The sequence below is a fragment of the Squalius cephalus genome (genome assembly GCF_949319135.1).
Source record: "Squalius cephalus genome assembly, chromosome: 19".
Lineage (NCBI taxonomy): Eukaryota > Metazoa > Chordata > Actinopteri > Cypriniformes > Leuciscidae > Squalius > Squalius cephalus.
In genome coordinates this window covers 33,752,082-33,771,854 of record NC_137140.1, presented here as the reverse complement: position 1 = coordinate 33,771,854, position 19,773 = coordinate 33,752,082, and the positions used below count along the sequence as shown (strand labels likewise).

The following is a 19,773-nucleotide window of genomic DNA, read 5'->3' as shown; positions in this document are numbered from 1 at the left end:
CTTCACTCTATGTGTGGAATATAGCTTGTCATAGCTTTTACACTCACAGTACTGCTTTGGGAAAGCAGAGTCTATTTAAACCTGTACAGTGCAGTCAATCATGTCATAGTAAATGAAAACTGAAAAAAAAATATGTAAAGACTTAAAATTAACAACTTTTCAGTTGTCCATGCACAGATACTGTAAATAGCCTATGTATGATTAATATTTTCACTATAAATAGAAAATCCAAGATGGAAATTAATTAATTTTGTCTGATTTGTACGTGAACAAATTAGCTGTAAGTGTTTCACACACACACACTACGCTCTGGTGTAGATCATCGGTAAAATGGCATTTTAAAAGGAAGTGTTTTCTAAATGAACCACAAGAGCTGATGATGTGTCTAATGTAGAGATCTGTAGAAATCTGACACCAAAACTATGTGCTCTCACAAGTGAAAGTAGAGGAACATTACACAACAGATATATGTCCATCATGCAATAGACATAAAATGTCACAAATTCATAAATAAATTTTGTGTTCATTTACTGTAAATTCACAACTGAATTCATAATTTTTGCTCATACAAGATGACACATGTGCAAATTAAGGGGAGTGGCTCCTTTTCCCACTTCAACTGCTGTCAAAGTAAATATGGGAAATATTGCATAATATTAAACGGACCCTCCCACCAGCATGAACTCTCCATCCGTGTGTCTCAAATGACAGTAATAAACTGCCTATATAAGGACAGTGATCGTCCGACTAAAAGCAGCAGAACACGACTGGACAGAAACAGAAGAACACCTGACACTCAACACAGGTATGATGACATATATGATCAATGACTACATCAATAATCTAAAACCCTAAACACTTTTAGCATTTGTATTAAATTATGAGGATAATAAGGCTAAATAGAAACTTTGAACATTTCTTGACCAGGTAAATTAGTATTTTAAACATTATAGCTTTGATTGACATTTCAGCACTTGATGAACAGAAAGCAACACTTAAGTAGAGAACATACATTTTATAACACATTAGATTAGATTAGATTAGATTAGATTAGATTAGATTAGATTAGATTAAATTAGAAAAACTTTATTGTCTGTCACTGTGATAGAATTTTGTCTTTGACGAGGCAGGCTCAGAAAACATAAAAACATATACAAAAAGAAAACATAAATACACTCAAAACAATTTAGCTACATTAACACTACCGTCACTACCGTCTAGATTGCCAGTTTTAACCAAAGTTTTCGAATCATTAATAAATGACCAATTAAAACAATATCTGTCAGCCAATAATATTCTTCATGATTATCAGTCTGGATTCAGAACAGGACATAGCACCATTACTGCAGCAATGTCAGTGTCAAATGATATTATAACCTCTCTAGATAGCAAAAAGTCATGTGCTGCTTTATTTGTTGATTTATCAAAAGCCTTTGATTCGGTAGACCACAAATTATTATTACAGAGACTCAGGTTTATTGGCCTTAGTGAAGCTGCTTTAAATTGGTTTGAAAATTATCTTTCAGATCGTACTCAATGTGTGTCTGTGGAAAACTACAATTCACCATTCCTACAAGTTAATACTGGGGTTCCTCAAGGATCCGTTCTAGCCCCTCTTTTATTTTCTATTTATATTAATGATCTAGGCCATGGAATAGATTCCGCTAAATTACATTTGTATGCAGACGATACAATTATTTACACAACAGCATCTTCCTTAAATCAAGCTATGCAGCAACTACAGAACGCTTTTCAAGTACTGCAGCACTCTTTGGCGCAATTAAAATTGGTTTTAAATTCAAAAAAGACAAAATACATGATTTTCAGCCGGGGTCGCTCGAAAGTAACTGACATTTCAATTATGACTTCAAATGACTTACCATTAGAAAGAGTGAGTTCTTATAAATATTTAGGTATATGGATGGACGAAAGATTAGCATTTGATGTACATATAGATTATTCATTGAAGAAGCTTAGGCCGAAAATAGGTTTCTTTTTTCGTTGAAAAAATTGTTCTTCCTATGAGGCCCGAAAGAAAATAGTAGAGAGTGCTTTTTTATCTATAATCGACTATGGTGATCTTCTTTATATGCATGCAGCTACATCTCTACTTAGAAAACTAGATTCTGTTTATCATGCAGCTCTGCGTTTTGTCTCCGGTGCAGAGTCGCGGACGCATCATTGTATTTTATATGATTCTTTATCTTGGTTATCTTTATACCAAAGGAGAAAGCTACATATGTATTTATTTATTGCAAAAGCTCTTTTGGGTAAATTACCTTTTTATATATCAAATCTTGTAATTTATTATACAAACAATTATTGTACTAGGTCAGGTTCCCACATTCGGTTAAAAGTCCCTAGGGTATTGTCTGAGTTTGGCAAAAGTGCATTTTCCTTTTATGCTCCATGGGCTTGGAATGAATTGCAAAAAGATCTTAATTTAGACGTAGCCTACTTCCAACTATAAGCACTTTTAAAAGTATTTTGCAAAATGTCTTACAGGATACTTGTAATTGTTTTAATTGATTTGTTTTAACCTAACTTTCGATTGCTGTAATTTGTGGTGTTGTCTTATTGTTATTTTGTTTTGTGTGAAACTCTATGTGCCGCTATCTTGACCAGGTCTCGCTGGAAGAAGAGATAATAATATCTCAATGTGATTCTCCTGGTTAAATAAAGGAAATAAATAAATAAATAAATTAACTATACAGACATGTGCAAAATGCAAAAATGTAATGTGTTCTATATACGATTGTTCAGTGAAGTAATGGCCGTGGGAATAAAATAATTTTTGTATATGTTTTTCCTTGTAAAGTGAGACTCTGCAGCGTCGACCTGATGGCAATAACTGAAAGGATTGGTTAAGGGGGTGGTTGGGATCCTGTGTGATTGTAGTGGCTTTCCTACTGACCGGGTGTGAAGTTCTGTTAGGGGAGTTTGAGGGGAGCCTAGCTATTATCTTACTGGCTTGATTTATTATGCATTATTCGTGCAAGTTTGGATTTGTAGCCTACTTGACGGTGAAGGCATTGTACCAGGCTGAGATATTGAAAGTGAGTATGGATTCAATGAGTGACCTGTACACCCTAATTAAAATATCCTTGCTCACACTAAAAACGCGGATTGCTATTATAACGGCGGATTTGCCAGGAGCGGATCACAGCCGAGGAGACCGACGTTCTCGTCAGGGCCGTAAAAGACAGAGAAGTGACACTGGGGATGGAGAAACCCACCCAAATTAACTTTGGTTAAACAGGCGTATGATAATTTGGGTTAATGTGTATGCTAGATGTATGCTTTTATAATAAACTGTTTATCTATCTATCTATCTATCTATCTATCTATCTATCTATCTATCTATCTATCTATCTATCTATTTATCTATCGTAATAATGTATGATTTGCAAAAATGAAAACTGCTACTTCTGTGTAGATGAGAGAATCAGGGGCTGTTTACACCTGGCCACTTCATGCATTTTCTCAGACCGGATAGCTATCCGATCGTGAAAAGACCAGGTGTAAATGCCCTCTGAAACGCATTCGAGACAGATTTGAATCCGATCGCTCAAACCACTTCTGTGGTCTGGGCCGCATTCCTGACGAAACTGGAACGTGTAAACGCATCTGGTTGTTGAAACCACATGTAAATTGTACTCCTCCCAAAAATGCTAAAAAAATAAACGTGTGAGAGCGTGTTATAGGCTATATGTAATGTTATAGCCAGATATGACGACGCTACTGGAACACGCATCACCGCAGATGAGAAGCTGAACATATTCATTAAGCCAACATGCAAACTATCGCAATGAAAGTAAGTCGCAGACGCTTATTATCACACAATCATCATCATTAAAAGTAAAGAAACGAAATGATCTTACCAGGGCTGTTGCCGCTCTCTCTTATTGCGGTCTTTGATTTTGAAATTTTAGCTGATGATCAATAAAATGCAGTTCATATCTGTTGCTTTCGGTGACGTGCACTCCATTAAATCTGCATATAGCGCGAGAATTTAAGATCGGATTTAAATCCGTTTCGCAAAAAACACATTTATGTGACCAGGTGTAAATGGAATCGTTTTGATAAATCAGATAGCTATCCGATCTGAGAAAACGCATGAAGTGGCCAGGTGTAAACAGCCCGTATGCGCGTTGTGCACACGCTACATTGATTATGGCCAAGCATGTGCCCTTAAAATAGCCTAGCATATGAATAACATGCACAACGCGCCACTGACTTTAAACTAGTTTTTTTTTTTTTTTTTGGTTAGTGGCGGAATTGTTTTCTAAACCTGCAAAATATCACCAGAGAACGTTTGCGCCGGAATTCACGCCGCCTCTTTGCGCTGAACCGCCCCCCCCCCCCCCCCCCCCCGGGAGTGCAAGTGTATTTCTTAGGGAAAAGTCTGCTGTGCGCCGGTGCAAAATAGGAATGATACAGTACATGCGTCGGTGTACAAAGTCAATTGCGCTGGGTGCAAGATAGGGCCCATTGACTTGTTCAACTGGCTGACCATTGATGCTGAGGGGTTGAAACATTTGCTGTGTATTCAAGGTTTCCCTACTCTGACAGCACAGCTCCTTGGTTTTATCGATGTTGAGCTCCAGGGAAATTTCTTGGAATGTTGAGACCAGATTATTAACTGTCTGGTGATAAACAGACAGTGCCTGAGTATCAGACAAATGGGCTACTAAGGCCATATCATCAGCATACTTAAAAAGAAACATTCCATCCCTGTTGCAGGATATATTGTTTGTGTAAACAGAGAAAAGAACAGGAGATAAAACAAATCCTTGGGGGAGCCCAGTATTTAAAATCCTAGAATTAAAACCGTTCACACGCACCTGTTGTGGTCTGTCCTGTAAAAAGTTATTTATCCATAAAATCAGTGTTGGGTGGACCTGAAGCTCGACTAGGTGTTGCAGAAGTGTGTATATGTGTACAGTATTAAAAGCAGAGGAAAAGTCCATAAATAAAATCCTTGTGTGTGATTAGGTTCAGTAATAAAATGAGTGTGTAATGAGTCCAGCTGTCTGGTCACAGTGTCCAAGAGAGTTAGAGTTGCATCCTCCACTCCACGTTTAGCTTTATAAGCAAACTGGAGTGGGTCCAGCCTTCCTGTGAGCCTGTCAGGGCCAGGGGCTTTGTGTGGGTTCACTCGGCTTAGGACAGATGCCACTAGTTTCTCATCTATGATGAGAGCCTGGTTGGATAGACTGGAGCTGGGGGGATTCCAGCTGACTGATGTGCTACAGTTGTCAAACCTGCTGAAGAAGTTGTTTAACTGCTCTGCAAAAGAGGCAGGATCTTGACAGTTAATCACTGCAGGTTTAGGTGTTCTCCCCATCATGGTGTTTAACCCCTGCCATGCCATCCTCACATTTCCAGAGGTTAATTTTTGTTCTACTTTGTCCTTGTAGTGGATTTTTGCCATCTTAGCCTTCCTTCTAAATTCTTTCTGTAGCTCCCTCACCCGGAGTGTGTCACCTTCTAAAAAAGCCTTCTTTTTTAATACCAGACAGATTTTCATGTCCTTAGTGACCCACTGCTTGTTATTTGGATGTATTGTTATATGTTTAGTTGGAGTTACCACGTCCTCACAGAATAAGATGTAAGAGGTATTACATCAGTCAGTAAATTAAAATCATTCCCGCAATCCTCAAAAAACAAACCCCAATCAGTCAACTCAAAACATCCTCTCAGTGCTTCTGAAGTCTCTTCGTTAAAAGTGGTGCACCCCTTTTAAGTTGTGACCTGTACTTTGGCAACAACAGAATAACCTTGTGGTCAGAACGACCAATAGGAGGACGAGGTTTTGATATACACGCATCTGGAATGTTGCCATAGCACAAGTCTGTTGTGCATTCTAGTGGGGACTGTAACATATTGCTCCAGGTTAGGTAGATGTGTGGTGACATCGCATTTGTTAAAATCCCCCAGCAAAAATACTGGTTGTTCGCCAGATTGATTGACAGCCCTATTGTAACTGTCTGTTATATGTTCAGCACAGCAGCAAGTGCGTAATCCGGTCCTGGTACATATACTAAAATCACAGTGATCTGGGAGAATTCTCAGGGTAAATAGTGCATCGCTTACTTGTTTGTGTTTTTTTCTGTGTTCTTAAATCAGATAATAAATGAGTCATCACAAAGTACATGTTAGCTGAACTCTAAACAAGTAATAAAAACTCAGTGAGTGTTTTAGCGCAATTTTCTGACGTCATGGGATCACAACACTAAGAGATAGTAAATCTTTTCCTGGATTTTTTTTTTTTTTTTTTTTTTTTGCGTTCCCGAGATTAGACCTTCCTTAACATAATGCCGAAAACCCGAAGTCTCTAGGTGGTCTGGTTGAGGAGTAGATAGAAGTGCAAGATTGGTGCGCATAGACGCACAGAACAGGGGCCTCATTTATAAAGCTTGCGTACGCACAAAACGGGGCTGAAAACATGCGTACGCCAGTTCCTGCGCAAAAGGTGGGATTTATAAAGAAAAACTTGACGTGAAAATATGCGCACCTACACGCAAACTCTGACCCATGCGTACGCACATTTTGGAGACGGAGCAGTTTGGCGACACCGATGGTGAGTTGGAGTTAAATGTCTTTTTGGTCACTTTTAGAATTTAGAATTAAAATTAAACATAATACAGAAAGATAATACAAATATAATTTCACTCACCAAGCCTGTCACTTGAAGCAAATATCCATTCCTTCTTAAATGTCCGCGCCAGCGAGCGCGTTGGGCCGTTTAGTGAAACTGACGCAGTTTAAATAAATAAAATAATGATTTAAACTATGTTTTACTTCTGATATAAACATTTAGATTAAATATGCTATTCAAATTATGGAGTTAAACACTTAAACATGAAATCATACTGAAAAGTTACAACATTTTTTTATATTCAATCAATAGAAATATTTGTTGTGGATGCGCTTGTTTTTGAACACTTTTCCTGTGGCGTGCTGTGTTTTAATGTTTTAACCACAGAGATAATTGCTTATCATGATAATACCAGATTGTCTGAGAAAATAGTTTCGTGCAAATAATGCCCAAGGCCTATCTGTTTTCATTAAAAATATAAATCAATTAAAAATACAATTCGGCAAGTGGAAAAGACTTTCTCTGAAATGTATTTTACACTATTTGATTTATGTAGGCGATTCAAAAACAAGGTAAGGATAGACAACTACTTGATTTGTATTAATGTAATGTTTCTTGTACCGTTTATGTCATTTGCATATGATTATTCATCCACGTGATAACGTTTAAGTTATCACGTGGATGAATAATCATATGCAAATGATATGTAGATGAGGATCTGCATAGTAAAACTAGGCGTTGTAAGCTCCATATGGTTATTTCGGGTGGAGACGCATGTGCGCACAATCTTCCGCTGACTGGGATTTATAAAGTGAATTCTGCGCAGGTTCTGGCGTACGCACGGTTTTATAAGTCTGAATATTTTTTTGCGTACGCCATTTTTGGCTTTTGTGCGTACGTACACTTTTAGTAAGGTTCCTACGCACAGTTTTATAAATGAGGCCCCTGAAATCATGAGTTAACAATCGCAATTTTGTCCGGTGGAAAATTGCGCTAAAAAACACTGGGTTATTTTTGTGTAACCAATAGCTGGGTTAAAAATATTGTGTCGTTCTGTTGGGTTATTCCGAACATTTATTGGGTTGTTTCTATAACAACGCAACTATAGTATATCTATAACAACTGTAGTATTATGTTTTAGACTGCTTTGAAAAGGCTCAAGAAATGTCTGGAAGAAAATGGGTACTCCTCGTCGCCGGCTCAAAGGGCTGGGGAAATTACAGACACCAGGTTTGTCCTTTTTTCTTTTCTTTTTTTTTTTCTTTTCATTAGCAAAGACATATTGCTCATAAGTTCCTCAAGGTGTGCTGAACCACAGTTTATATATGATGACAGTAAGTGAACATGGAAATCATCTTTTTCATGTGTGTTTCAGGCCAATGTGTGCGCTTTATATCAGATAATTAAGAGACATAGAATTCCTGATGAGCAGATTGTGGTGATGATGTTTGATGACATTGCTCAGAATTCCAAGTGAGTAATTTTCTGAATCTTTTGAGTATCTGTTTTAATGGTTGAACAGTATAAACATACTGCAAATTAGAGGCGCTGGAACACTCAATGTGCATACTATCCATCCTTATTAATCTGTGAGATTAGAGTTTATGACAACGGTTAAAAGACAAGTTATTAAAGGTCCCGTATTATGCCCCTTTTCACAAAATGTAAAATAAGTCTCTGATGTCCCCAGAGTGTGTATGTGAAGTTTCAGCTCAAAATACCCAACAGATCATTTTTTACAGCATGTTTAAATTGACATTTTTTGGGGCTCAGAAAAACGAGCTGTTTTAGTGTGTGCCCTTTAAATGCAAATAAGCTGCTGCTGGACGACACAGGGGGCGGAGCTTCACGAGCTCACGCTCAGTCTCTCAGGACAATTTCATCTCACGGAATGATGATAATATCAGAAACTCTCAGTAACGGTGTTCATTTCGAGTCGGACAATAATGCCTACAGAGTCAGAGTGCTGTATAGAGATGAAACAGGAATAGTTTAGTAGTTTAATTACGGTTATTATAACGTATTTGTCATCTGCTTGTATGTATCCATTATTTATTAATAGCCTACAAGTCTGCTGTCTGAATGATGATCAAACATGTACTGATGAGTTTAATAAAGTTTATTGTACATCACACAAAAGATGAAGCGTCAGTTTTACTTCAGAAAATCACCGTAAGAGCTGAGTAAACAGTAAGTTATAAGAAGTGCGCAAGTAGCCAGTAGAGTTGAGGGAGCATTCCTGTGGGCGGAGGTTAGTCAAGAAATGGTTCTAGTGACGTCATTAAAGAAGGAAGTAGAGGGGTGTAGTCCAAACGAGCCGTTCACTGTAGTCGACTTCTGTTAAATAAAATATCTTGCTTGGCATTGAACTTTGAGCTTTATAATTTTACAGATATTATTTATGCTCTAACAGCAACATTACACACTAACTAAAGTTTGAAACATGGTATCACGAAGAACGGGACCTTTAAGCTTTCAGGAGGATTCATTTAAAACTAGAAAGATAAATAAAAAATAACTACTCAACTGATTAATAATCCAAATGCTATAACCTAATGAAAATATTTAATGTTAATGTTAATGTTTAATGTAATCTGTTACATATTATCTGCAACAACATGGTGAACTTCTATAAATATATGTAAAAAGTAAAAAATAGAGATATTAATCACAGCAGTTAGAAGAGACATCTATCTATCTATCTATCTATCTATCTATCTATCTATCTATCTGTCTGTCTGTCTGTCTGTCTGTCTATGTAATTTAAAAACAAGGTAATGTACTGTAATACAAGTAAAGCATTATAAATGTAAATTCTTTAAAAGAAAATACAAAAAACTTTGAATTCTGGTGAATGTGTCACAGTCTGTGAAAAACATCTATTGATGGAGCTGATTGCGATTAACATGTTCCTCTTCTTCTCTGCCTGCAGAAACCCAAATCAGGGAAAGATTATCAGTGTAATCAATCAAGAAAACGTGTACACAGGAGTTCCAAAGGACTACACTGAAACAGTAACATTATTAATGTTGTGCTTGCTGCTAACATTTTATTTTGACATTTTTTCTCGAAATTTACTGAGTTGATCAATTATGACAAAATCTGATCTTACAGAATGTGAACCCAGAGAACTTCCTGGCCGTTCTTCAAGGGGATGACAGTGCAGGGGGAAAAGTCATAAAAAGGTTTGTAATGGAAAATAATAGTATTTAATTACAGCAGCAGCAGCGTAGCAGATCTATTCTGGCAAGACCAAACATATTCACAATGTCATATCCATTAACAAACACTCTGAGAGCTGTCATGACAGGACATACCGATTGTTCAGTTTTTGTTCAGACAAAACGTCTTATCAAAAAAAACAAAAAAACATGATCTAGGACCTTTATACATTGTAAAGGCTATCCTCACAGCCTCTTTTATACATTGTAAAGTTTATCCTCACGGCCTCGTTTTCATCTACATTAAATTCAGTATGGCGTTGAATCAGACTAAGGTCTATTGAATGGATTTAACCAGTAGAGAGTGAACAGTGATCGCCAACTGCTTTCTGTGCTTAACAGACATGCTTGTGATTTGCTAAAATGCTAAACTGAAATATGAAAGTAATGCTTGTGATTTGCTAAAATGCTCAACGCTGTTAAAACACGTTCTAAAAATCTTTCAGTGCAAGCGATGACGAAATATTCGTCTACATGTCTGGTCTGGGAGACCAATACACTTTTCATTTTCCTGAGTACCAGGTATGTATAAGAATCAGAATAATCGAATGCATGCTTTAATATCGTAATAATGCACATGATGCTGCAGACCATTGAAATATCATGTAAAAGGCTCAACAGGCAATCAATTGCTACATCCACAATTCTGTAGAAGGTAAAGCAAAAACCCACTAAATTGAGTAAGGCATGATGGATAACTATGGGATCAATTTCCCGCCTAAGGTATTGCAGCCAAGGATCAAAAAATAATAAGCGTGAATCAAAAATTTAAAAACTGAAAAAAATAATGCAAAATGATCAGAATAGCAAACAACATGGTCACGGATCAAAATATAATAGGCGTGAATCAAGAAATAACAAGCATGAATAAAAACTTTAAACGCATTAAAAGTTATTTTGTACAAAACTTAAACTCATGGTCATGCTTTCTTAAAAAGTATGTTTTCCTTGGTTTTATTACTCTGTACTTTGTGCTCTCTTGCATTTTCTGCTCATATTTTACTATTTCGTACGCTTGTGCTGTACGCTCTTCGCTCTTCTTTCCACGTTCTGCGCTTGCTTTTCCAAATGTTGCAGTTCCAGTTTCATGTAAATTAGGGCGGGCTTAAGCGTCACCATGGGTCCACTAGTTCTAGATTGACAGCTACTCCTCTAGCCAGGGGAGTTGACATCATGCTTACCGTATACTGTCTATGATGCTTACTTATACAGGGGAAGACGACAGTTTAATTTAACTTTACAAAGACTTTCAAGCAGTAAAGCTACAGTGTTTCATCAAAGAATTGCCGATTTGAACGAGAAGTTTGAATGAATAACTCGCTCGTAAAAACAGTAACTTGCCACCACCTACTGGCCGTTTTACTTTCATATTTAATCAATAACAAGGATGGGCAATGTCGGTCTTTGGTGCCCGAGTTTAGCTCCTCCAACCCTAATCAAACACACCTGAACCAGCTAATCATCGTCTTTAGGATAATTAATACTACAGACAGGTGAGGTTTTTAATTGGAGTTGAAGCTAAACTCTGCAGGACAGCGGCACTCCAGAAACAACGTTACCTATCCCTGATGGAGATGTTGCTGTATTCAAATTTGAAGCTATATTTAAAACATTAATCCTAAAGTACTATGCAATTATGTAGCTATGTAAATAAACACAATAAGTATGTAATAAATCACTGTATATTAAATCCAACTGGTTTCTGTATATCTTCTCAATTTTCAATAATCTTTTGTCAAATTTGGCGAGGTTAATAAAAAGGGTAGGAAATGACAGTTCAAAGTCCTAAAGTCTTCAGACAATGGCCGTTTTTAACTTTTTTTTGCAAATAATTGTAGCGTTTCATACAGTAAGTTCAGGATGTTTCACTTACAGCAGCCGTAGCATATTGACATCATGAGCCAAGAAATATTGTTTAACACCAATTACCAGTGTGCACATTAACATTATCATGTATCTCAAAAAAGATGAATTTAATTATTTATTTCCAGAGTTCAGTTAGCTTAACTGCTTGAAAGTATTTGTAAAGTTAAATTAAACTGTCATCTTCCCCGGTACAAGCATCAGTAGCCATGAGTCGCATTGGTTTGACGTCAACTCCCCTCTTCGATTGATTGGCTAGAGGAGTAGCTGTCAATCTAGAACTAGTGGACCCATGGTGACGCTTAAGCCCGCCCTAATTTACATGAAACTGGAACTGCAACATTTGGAAAAGCAAGCGCAGAACGTGGAAAGAAGAGCGAAGAGCGTACAGCACAAGCGTACGAAATAGTAAAATATGAGCAGAAAATGCAAGAGAGCACAAAGTACAGAGCAATAAAACCAAGGAAAACATACTTTTTAAGAAAGCATGACCATAAGTTTAAGTTTTGTGCAAAATAACTTTTAATGCGTTTAAAGTTTTTATTCATGCTTGTTATTTCTTGATTCACGCCTATTATATTTTGATCCGTGACCACGTTGTTTGCTATTCTGATCATTTTGCATTATTTTTTTCAGTTTTTGCAATATATTTTTACATGTGTTTTTAAATTTTTGATTCACGCTTATTATTTTTTGATCCATGGCTGCAATACTTTAGGCGGGAAATTGATCCCATAGATAACACTTTATAATAACTATACTGTAATAAAGTACTTACAAAACATTTGCAAACTATTCGTTTATTCATAGTTTATATATTTTAGTCTCTACATTGATATATTAATAGCGCACACACAAATAGTGAGTTCTTCATTTATCGTGACTGTAATAAATCAAATTATTAGTGTTTAACGAGTTAGATATAGTTTTTTTTTTTTTTAATGCTTTGTTAACAACTTATTAACCATAAATAGTTCTCACTTTAGATTAGGTCACTGAAAATTGCAATATTTTGCAAAGGATTTGAAATTACTTCGTTACTGTATACTTATTAAAACGTGTTACCGGCATCATTTACCTTTTTTTAAAGTGATCATCTTAAAACTGACACAGTGAACCCTAGAGCTCTGGATTTTATCATTTAAAAGGAAATGTCAGGGGATACAATTCTAAATTCAAGTTCTTGAAGTAGATTAATGGAGACAAAGGACCTGTTTAACCTGAACACCTGCTGACTTCTAGACAATTCATTCTGGTATGTTTTTATGACAGCTTTCTGCCACTGATCTCATTGAAGCAATCAACACCATGTTTACTGAGAAAAAATTCTTTAAGGTATGTACTGGTAAATTTTACATAACATTTCCATATCTATTTTTGACAAACAGTCCACAGAGACATGGATTCAGTTTCATGATAAATTAAACTTAAAAATAATTTGTAATGCAACAATCATTCCCTCTTTCACCTCACTTGAGTGGAGGAAAAGAGTGTGCATTATCCATATTAATATGTTTATCAAATATTACATATAACATGAAACTGATTGACTAAAAGACTTAAATATCTTAAATATAATCAAATGTATACAAATGTCTTTGATGGACTAATTATTAAAATCTTTAAGAAATCCCAGTCTTTAATCGTAAAGGAAATCCAATTCTTGGGCCTCATACACCCGGCGCAATGCAACGCCAATCACAACGTAATTGTCTTTTGCTAGTTTCAGCTCGACTCAGTTAGCATTTTCATGTCCTGCGCCACGTTGTTCAAATAGCAAATGCATTTGGTCTGAAAACGAGGTGTGTGTTCTGGCGCATTGTTGGACCGTTGCTGTTTTGAGGCAACAGAAATAGACTGACCCACTGACCAACTGAAACCTGCTCTTAAGTCAATGGCACAATATTTTCTTTGTTATTTAAATAAGCAGCAGCACACAAACATGCCAATTATTAAAATAAAAGGATTGCAATGTAAAATATTAATATTGTGTACATAAAGATATGATGGAATCCGACTTGTCCCGTACTGTAGATGTTTGTGGTCCGCTTTAACCTCGCGCACGATCAGATCCGTTTGCTCTCTGGAGACGTGTTCAGTCTTTCCACTTGTAGATTCCATCATGTAAATAGCAACTTGCGTTTAAAGGGAATGGGAGATGAGACTCTGATTGGTTTATTTCACGTTACACCCAAAACACACCCATTACTCATTAAGATAATACGACGATCCTCTTAGACCATGCGTCGCGCACTCCAACCATTTTTCCCGTCGTTAAACTAGCAAAAGTGGATTCGGACAAGTGTTGTGCGCTTTAGACCATGTGCTTAGACCGTTAAAATAGGGCCCATTGTGATTCTTCTTGCTGCTTCTCTTCTACTTATAGCAGGTCCATCTTTCCCAACAGTCCCAACAGAACTGCTTTTACAAATACAACTGCAAAACTCTCAAAAGGGGCTAAAACAATCTGTAGTTATATAAAACACTTTACCTATCGAGAATTAGTTGGCTGTATTTTTTAATATATTTTACTATTTCCTCGTCATGTATATGTGCTGCAGATGGTGATATACATGGACAGCGACTACTCTGGATCAATGCTTAAATCCCTTTCCAGTACAATAAATGGTAAGATGTTACATGAAGATTACATCAAATGGTTCTGCATTAAAAGTATCAAAAGTTGGGCTCATACTTTGTGTTTAGTTAAAGCTGCAGTAGGGAGTTTTTAGAAAACGTTGGCTTAGCCTGAAAATTTGAACAAGCACAACTTACAGGTCACTCCCCCTTGCTCTCTGCTGCGCTACAGCCCTCCCTCCACAGCTCCTCCCCCACAGTGGAGCCTGCTGTGAACACGCACCGGCCAGAGTGGTAGAGAAAAAATTCTCTCTCTATGGCTCTGGCACAGGCTAGTAAGCAGGGCCACGATGACGGCAGATAAACAGTTATGGCACATTCATTGGTAGGGACGAAACATCAATAATATGCTTTACACTGACTATGGCTTCCCCATACTTTGACTACAAACTTGACATCATTACATATTTTGCAATACATGTAATGTAACTTTATAACGTTGTATTCTTTCTATAAGTTATAAGCTAGTAAGATAATATAACGGTAACTAACGTTACAGTATGTAAGTAATTATTCTAGCGATATGTAATGCTAAATAAGGTTTGCTAGAACATTATTTCAGCAACATGACAAGCCAGTGAATTAGCAGGTTTCAATTGTTGCTTTGCACAGTGCGTGACATTTTATCTGTTATGCAGCTAGAGTTTTGACACTGAGTCAATGGGCTCCGACGGGCTTGTTTATCGTCATCGGTCTTTTTCTGTTCACCTGTCTTTGTTATATGAGCAGGTGCCACTCGAGAAATTGGCAGTTTGGGTTGTTGGTCCGCCATTAGCACAGCTGCTGCACACCGGCAATCTTGATTTTGACCGACAGTACACGCTGTGCAAGAGAGGGGTATGATCAGCACGTGATTGACACTGCTAAGACATTCCTCCTGGCTCTGATTGGTTGTTTCTGACTGGGAGCGCTGTATTTCTGTAAATGGCAATAGGACCACTGGGAGGAGCCAGAGGAGCTTGATTTTTTCACAGATTATCTGTCTCATATTCTACTGTCAGGACATAATGACAGTTTTAACAAATATGTAAAAAATACATTTTTAGAAAAGTTACCTACTGCAGATTTAAAGGTTTCTGTCCATTATCATTGTATTAAAAAAATAAAATAAAAACTGTTCTGACGTGAATCTGTCATCCAGTCTATGCAGTGACTTCATGTGACGAAAAAAACAAGAACAGTCTCTGTGATCCTGACAAAACTTTGAAAGTCCCCCTCTCAGATCAATTCTCCTCTGCTCTGTTGACGTTCCTTTATTCGGTAAGAGTTTCCTGTCAATGAACTTTAAACTGCAAATGGCATTTAAATGTTTATATTCTGATTTAATTACATTCACAAAGTAATCATGACAAATGTGTGTATTTGTCTTTATGTTCACAGAATGACTTCAGTGCAGTAACACTCAAAAAACTGATTGACTTTATCACGAAAAATGTCAAAACAACTCGTCAGTTTGGGGCCACGGTATTAAAATTCTACTTTCATTTAAAAAATTTTACTTTCAAGACATTTCATTGTTTTCAATATTTCTTTATAGGATATGAACACACATATATATATATATATCTATTCAAAGGATTCATGAATGCTGTACTTTTTTTCTAAATTGGATTCTGACCTTTTTTGTTTTTACTTTAGAAAATCAGTCACTGTCCTCTCAGCGAGTTCCTGCAAAACTGAACTCCTACAAGCTGATCGAACCTTGTTCAAGAAAACATCGTTCTGAGGACACATGGAAATGATGAGATTAATCTGATGACCTTTTGTTCTACTTTCTTGTTTCAAACTTCTGGCTTTATGATTAGAATTAAATTGATTGCAACATTTTTTTAAAGGATTCTTACATAAGTGTCTTATGTTCACTGAGGCTGCATTTGTTTTGTTTGAAATCGATCTCAGAACAGCAATATTGTGAAATACTGCTGGATTGTGCATGCCTGTAGCTCTATTACCATTTCTGATCATTTGTTTGACTGTTGTTTAATCACTTCTAACTATTTCCTCTGTTTAAATCATCTAAAAAATTGATTCATATATTTTGTGTGTGGACTACTAACAATACATTTTTTAAACAAACAAAAAAACAATAAAACTGGGAATGGGGTTAAAATACAATGATTGTATTTGTTATTTATGCATGGATTTGCAACTTTTATTCCACAGTGTCTTACAGTGCATTATTTTAGGTCTCAGTTTGAACAGTTTTTCCCTGATAACTGAACCTATGAGCTTGGCACTGCTGCCATGAGCATGATCTTTCATTATAGTCACAGTGAGAGAATGTTGTCATACACATAAAGCTGTGAATCTTAATCTTTTTGGGCCGGCATTATCCATTATCCTATTCACTATCCAGGTCCTGTAGTGTCCTTTAATAATAATTGTGATCATGGGAGGAACTTTCTCTACCCATTGAAAAGCTAAAAGAACGGCTTGTTTAAAGGATGAGGACTGCACAAACGTCCACATAGATAAGATTGAAGAACTTGACCCGCACAAACCTCAGACCTGAACCTCACTGAACACATTTGAGATGGTCATTTATGAGCATGGGTTTAAAATGACATATTCAACAAGTTTTATTAGTGTGGTTTTCAGATGCTCACTTTTGGCCATATGTAGTCCAATCCATTCATTTACAACATTATTGGTCTGAACACTATGATACTGTTATAATGTGTGTTTCTAAACAAGAGAAAAGTAGGCTATTTGATGGAGAGATAATCATGAATAAAATGCAGCTTAATCATAACCAAAGACATTTTCCTTTCTCTTCAACTCAGAAACATCTTTAATTAGAAAATATAACCGCAAGCAGCAATCATCAGTGTCCAACTGCCAATGGGTAAGACTTCAGGGATGCAAATCACCTTATTATAGCGCCACCTAGTGTTTGACAGATGTGTGTCTGTGCGCATGAGATGATGTGCACATGATTTATGGATTGACGGATACACTGTAAGGACAAAAATACAAAGAAGAGGAAGAAGATTAGGAAGAGGAAGAAGATTAGGAAGAAGGAGAATAAGAATAAAATTAGTGTTTGGACCCCCAAATAATTCACTCTGAATTATGACAGGAAATGACACATTAAAAACATAACTGACCTGTCCATCTTTATCATATTATCAGACAAGCTTTTACTTATTTTTAATTTTGCAGAAATTATCAATCAATCAATAAATAAATACAGTTACAATCTTTTAACAGTCACAAAGGATTGTGTTTAAAAATGTCTACAATGAGTCAAAAAGATCAAAAATTCCAGCTGAGTTTTAATCCAGCTAACATAAGGAAAACGATAAAATAAAATATATTATATATATATATATATATATATATATATATATATATATATATAGCTTCTGTGATTGAGTACTTCAAGGAAGATTCACCTGTGTAGCAAAGATAAACCATCTACATGAGTTCTGTTTTATATGTATGTGCAGTTCTTCAGTTAGACACTAGAGGGTGCTGTGACTCTTTGTATATTCCAACAAACTTCACTTACATCTGGGAGATTTGCTGTAGATATTTGGACATTACTGTATCTGATGTAGCCAGTGTATCAGTCAACTCTCAAACCTAAAAGCAAGATCAGAACAGAACAGAACTGTGACCCAGTTTTGGGCTAGATTGATTTTCAGAGTTTCTACATCACTAAACAGATGAAACAACGCTGGATACTTGTGTTCAGTTCTGTTGTTGACTCGCACACTGAATCTCAGTGTTATATTACTAAAACTAGGCTACTAAAAATAAAGCTGAAAAACTAACTGAAAAAAATATAGAAATAATGCCTTGGCAACTTAAAGTAGAATTACTATGAAGTACTAAAACATAAAAAAATAATAGCCTAATAAATTAGGCTAAAGAGGAAAAAAAAAAAAACATATTAAAACTAAAATGAAAACTTTAAAGCTACTTAATAAAAAAAAAATAAAAAAAAACATTTAAATAATACTAAAATAATAGTAAAATAACACTGTTTCTCTCTGTCTCCATGTACTTAGGCCAGATGTGAACATGTGTAACACAAGATGTGAAACACATAAACTTACATAATTTTTATTGTCTATGTGTTGTTATGTGCAGTTATTACTGATGACATCATGTGTACAAATTCTGTGTTTTAACCCTCATGTGGTGTTCATGTCATTTTTGACTGGAGAAGATTTTCTTTTTCCTGAAAATACTAGTTAATGTTATCGCATTGAACTGAAACTTAGTGACTTTGTTCACAGAGACTATAACAACTTGTCCAAATTTTTTTTTTTTTTTTTTTTTTTACTTTTTTTGTGTTGTTTTTTTCACCTTGTTACACCTATGGTGTTCGCGGTCAAAAATGACAGGCCTACACAAAATAGCTTATAAATCCCTCGTTATGCTATATTATCCCCAAAAATTGGATTCAATCTTTTTATCAACTTGTTTTCTTTCAATTAGGACTGGTTTTGTATTCAATTTTCAAACAGTTTAATTGTAGGAGTCATTTATCCGAGCTTATGCACCTCAGTTTTTGAGTGAAAAAAGCATTATTTGTTAATAATTTTGGCAATATTGAGAAAAATATGAAAATAAAATTGCACTGTTGATCACACTAGTCTACTTTAATGTTTAACCAGGACATTTCTTTTGAAATGCTTTTATTTTGTACAAAATGACACAGAGTCACACTTGTGGTGTTCCCGGTCAAAAATGACGAGCCTACACAAAATAGCTTATAAATCACTTGTTATGCTATATTATCACCCAATATTGGATTCAATCTTTTTGTCAACTTGTTCTCTTTCAATTAGGACTGGTTTTATATTTATATTTGCATCTGATTAATCGTAGGCCTCATTTATTTGAGAGTTGGCATCTAATTTTTTTAGTAAAAAAAACATTATTTTTGAATAATTTTGGAAATTTTAAATAAAATCTGAAGAAAATTGGCACTGTTGATCACACTAGTCTACTTTAATTTTTCACCAGGAATTTTGTTTTGAAAAACTTTTATTTTGTACAATATGGCACAGAGTTACACTTGTGGTGTTCCACTGGGCCATTGAGGGCCATTGTGGGCCATTGTTTCAATGGGCCATTGAAAGTGAATGGGAGAGACCAATGCATCCAATGAATGGAACAGTGGAACACAAAATATGTATCATTTTAAAGCTTAGAATATCAGCTTTTTAATGCATCTAATCACTTTGATCAACTCCTAACGACTGCTGAGTTATCACTCTAAAACTGAGTGTACCCCCTGCAAGCGCCACCTAGCTGCGAAATAAATAATCATAATATTTTTCAAAACTATTACCTTGATCAACTTAAAATAGGTGTCATTTGAAAGCTTAGAGTCTGAAATGTACAATGAATGTAGCCATTTTGATAAACTCCTAAGTAGTGCTGAGTTATTTGCTGATAATTAGAAGAAAAAAAAAATCATAATTTATAAACTACTTT

The 19,773-nt window shown here is 35.9% G+C and overlaps 1 protein-coding gene across 1 annotated transcript; it reads left to right on the top strand.

Moving 5' to 3' along the window:
* The first annotated feature begins 709 nt into the window (after positions 1-709).
* LOC307146834 (legumain-like) lies at positions 710-17,076 on the top strand. The gene is made up of 11 exons (XM_079851137.1): positions 710-805; positions 7,743-7,831; positions 7,977-8,074; positions 9,534-9,615; positions 9,716-9,786; positions 10,269-10,344; positions 12,958-13,020; positions 14,247-14,313; positions 15,464-15,582; positions 15,703-15,786; positions 15,961-17,076. Exons 2-11 carry the CDS (start codon positions 7,766-7,768, stop codon positions 16,000-16,002), a joined length of 768 nt encoding a protein of 255 aa, XP_079707263.1. The 5' UTR covers positions 710-805; positions 7,743-7,765; the 3' UTR covers positions 16,003-17,076.
* Positions 17,077-19,773: the final 2,697 nt, after the last annotated feature.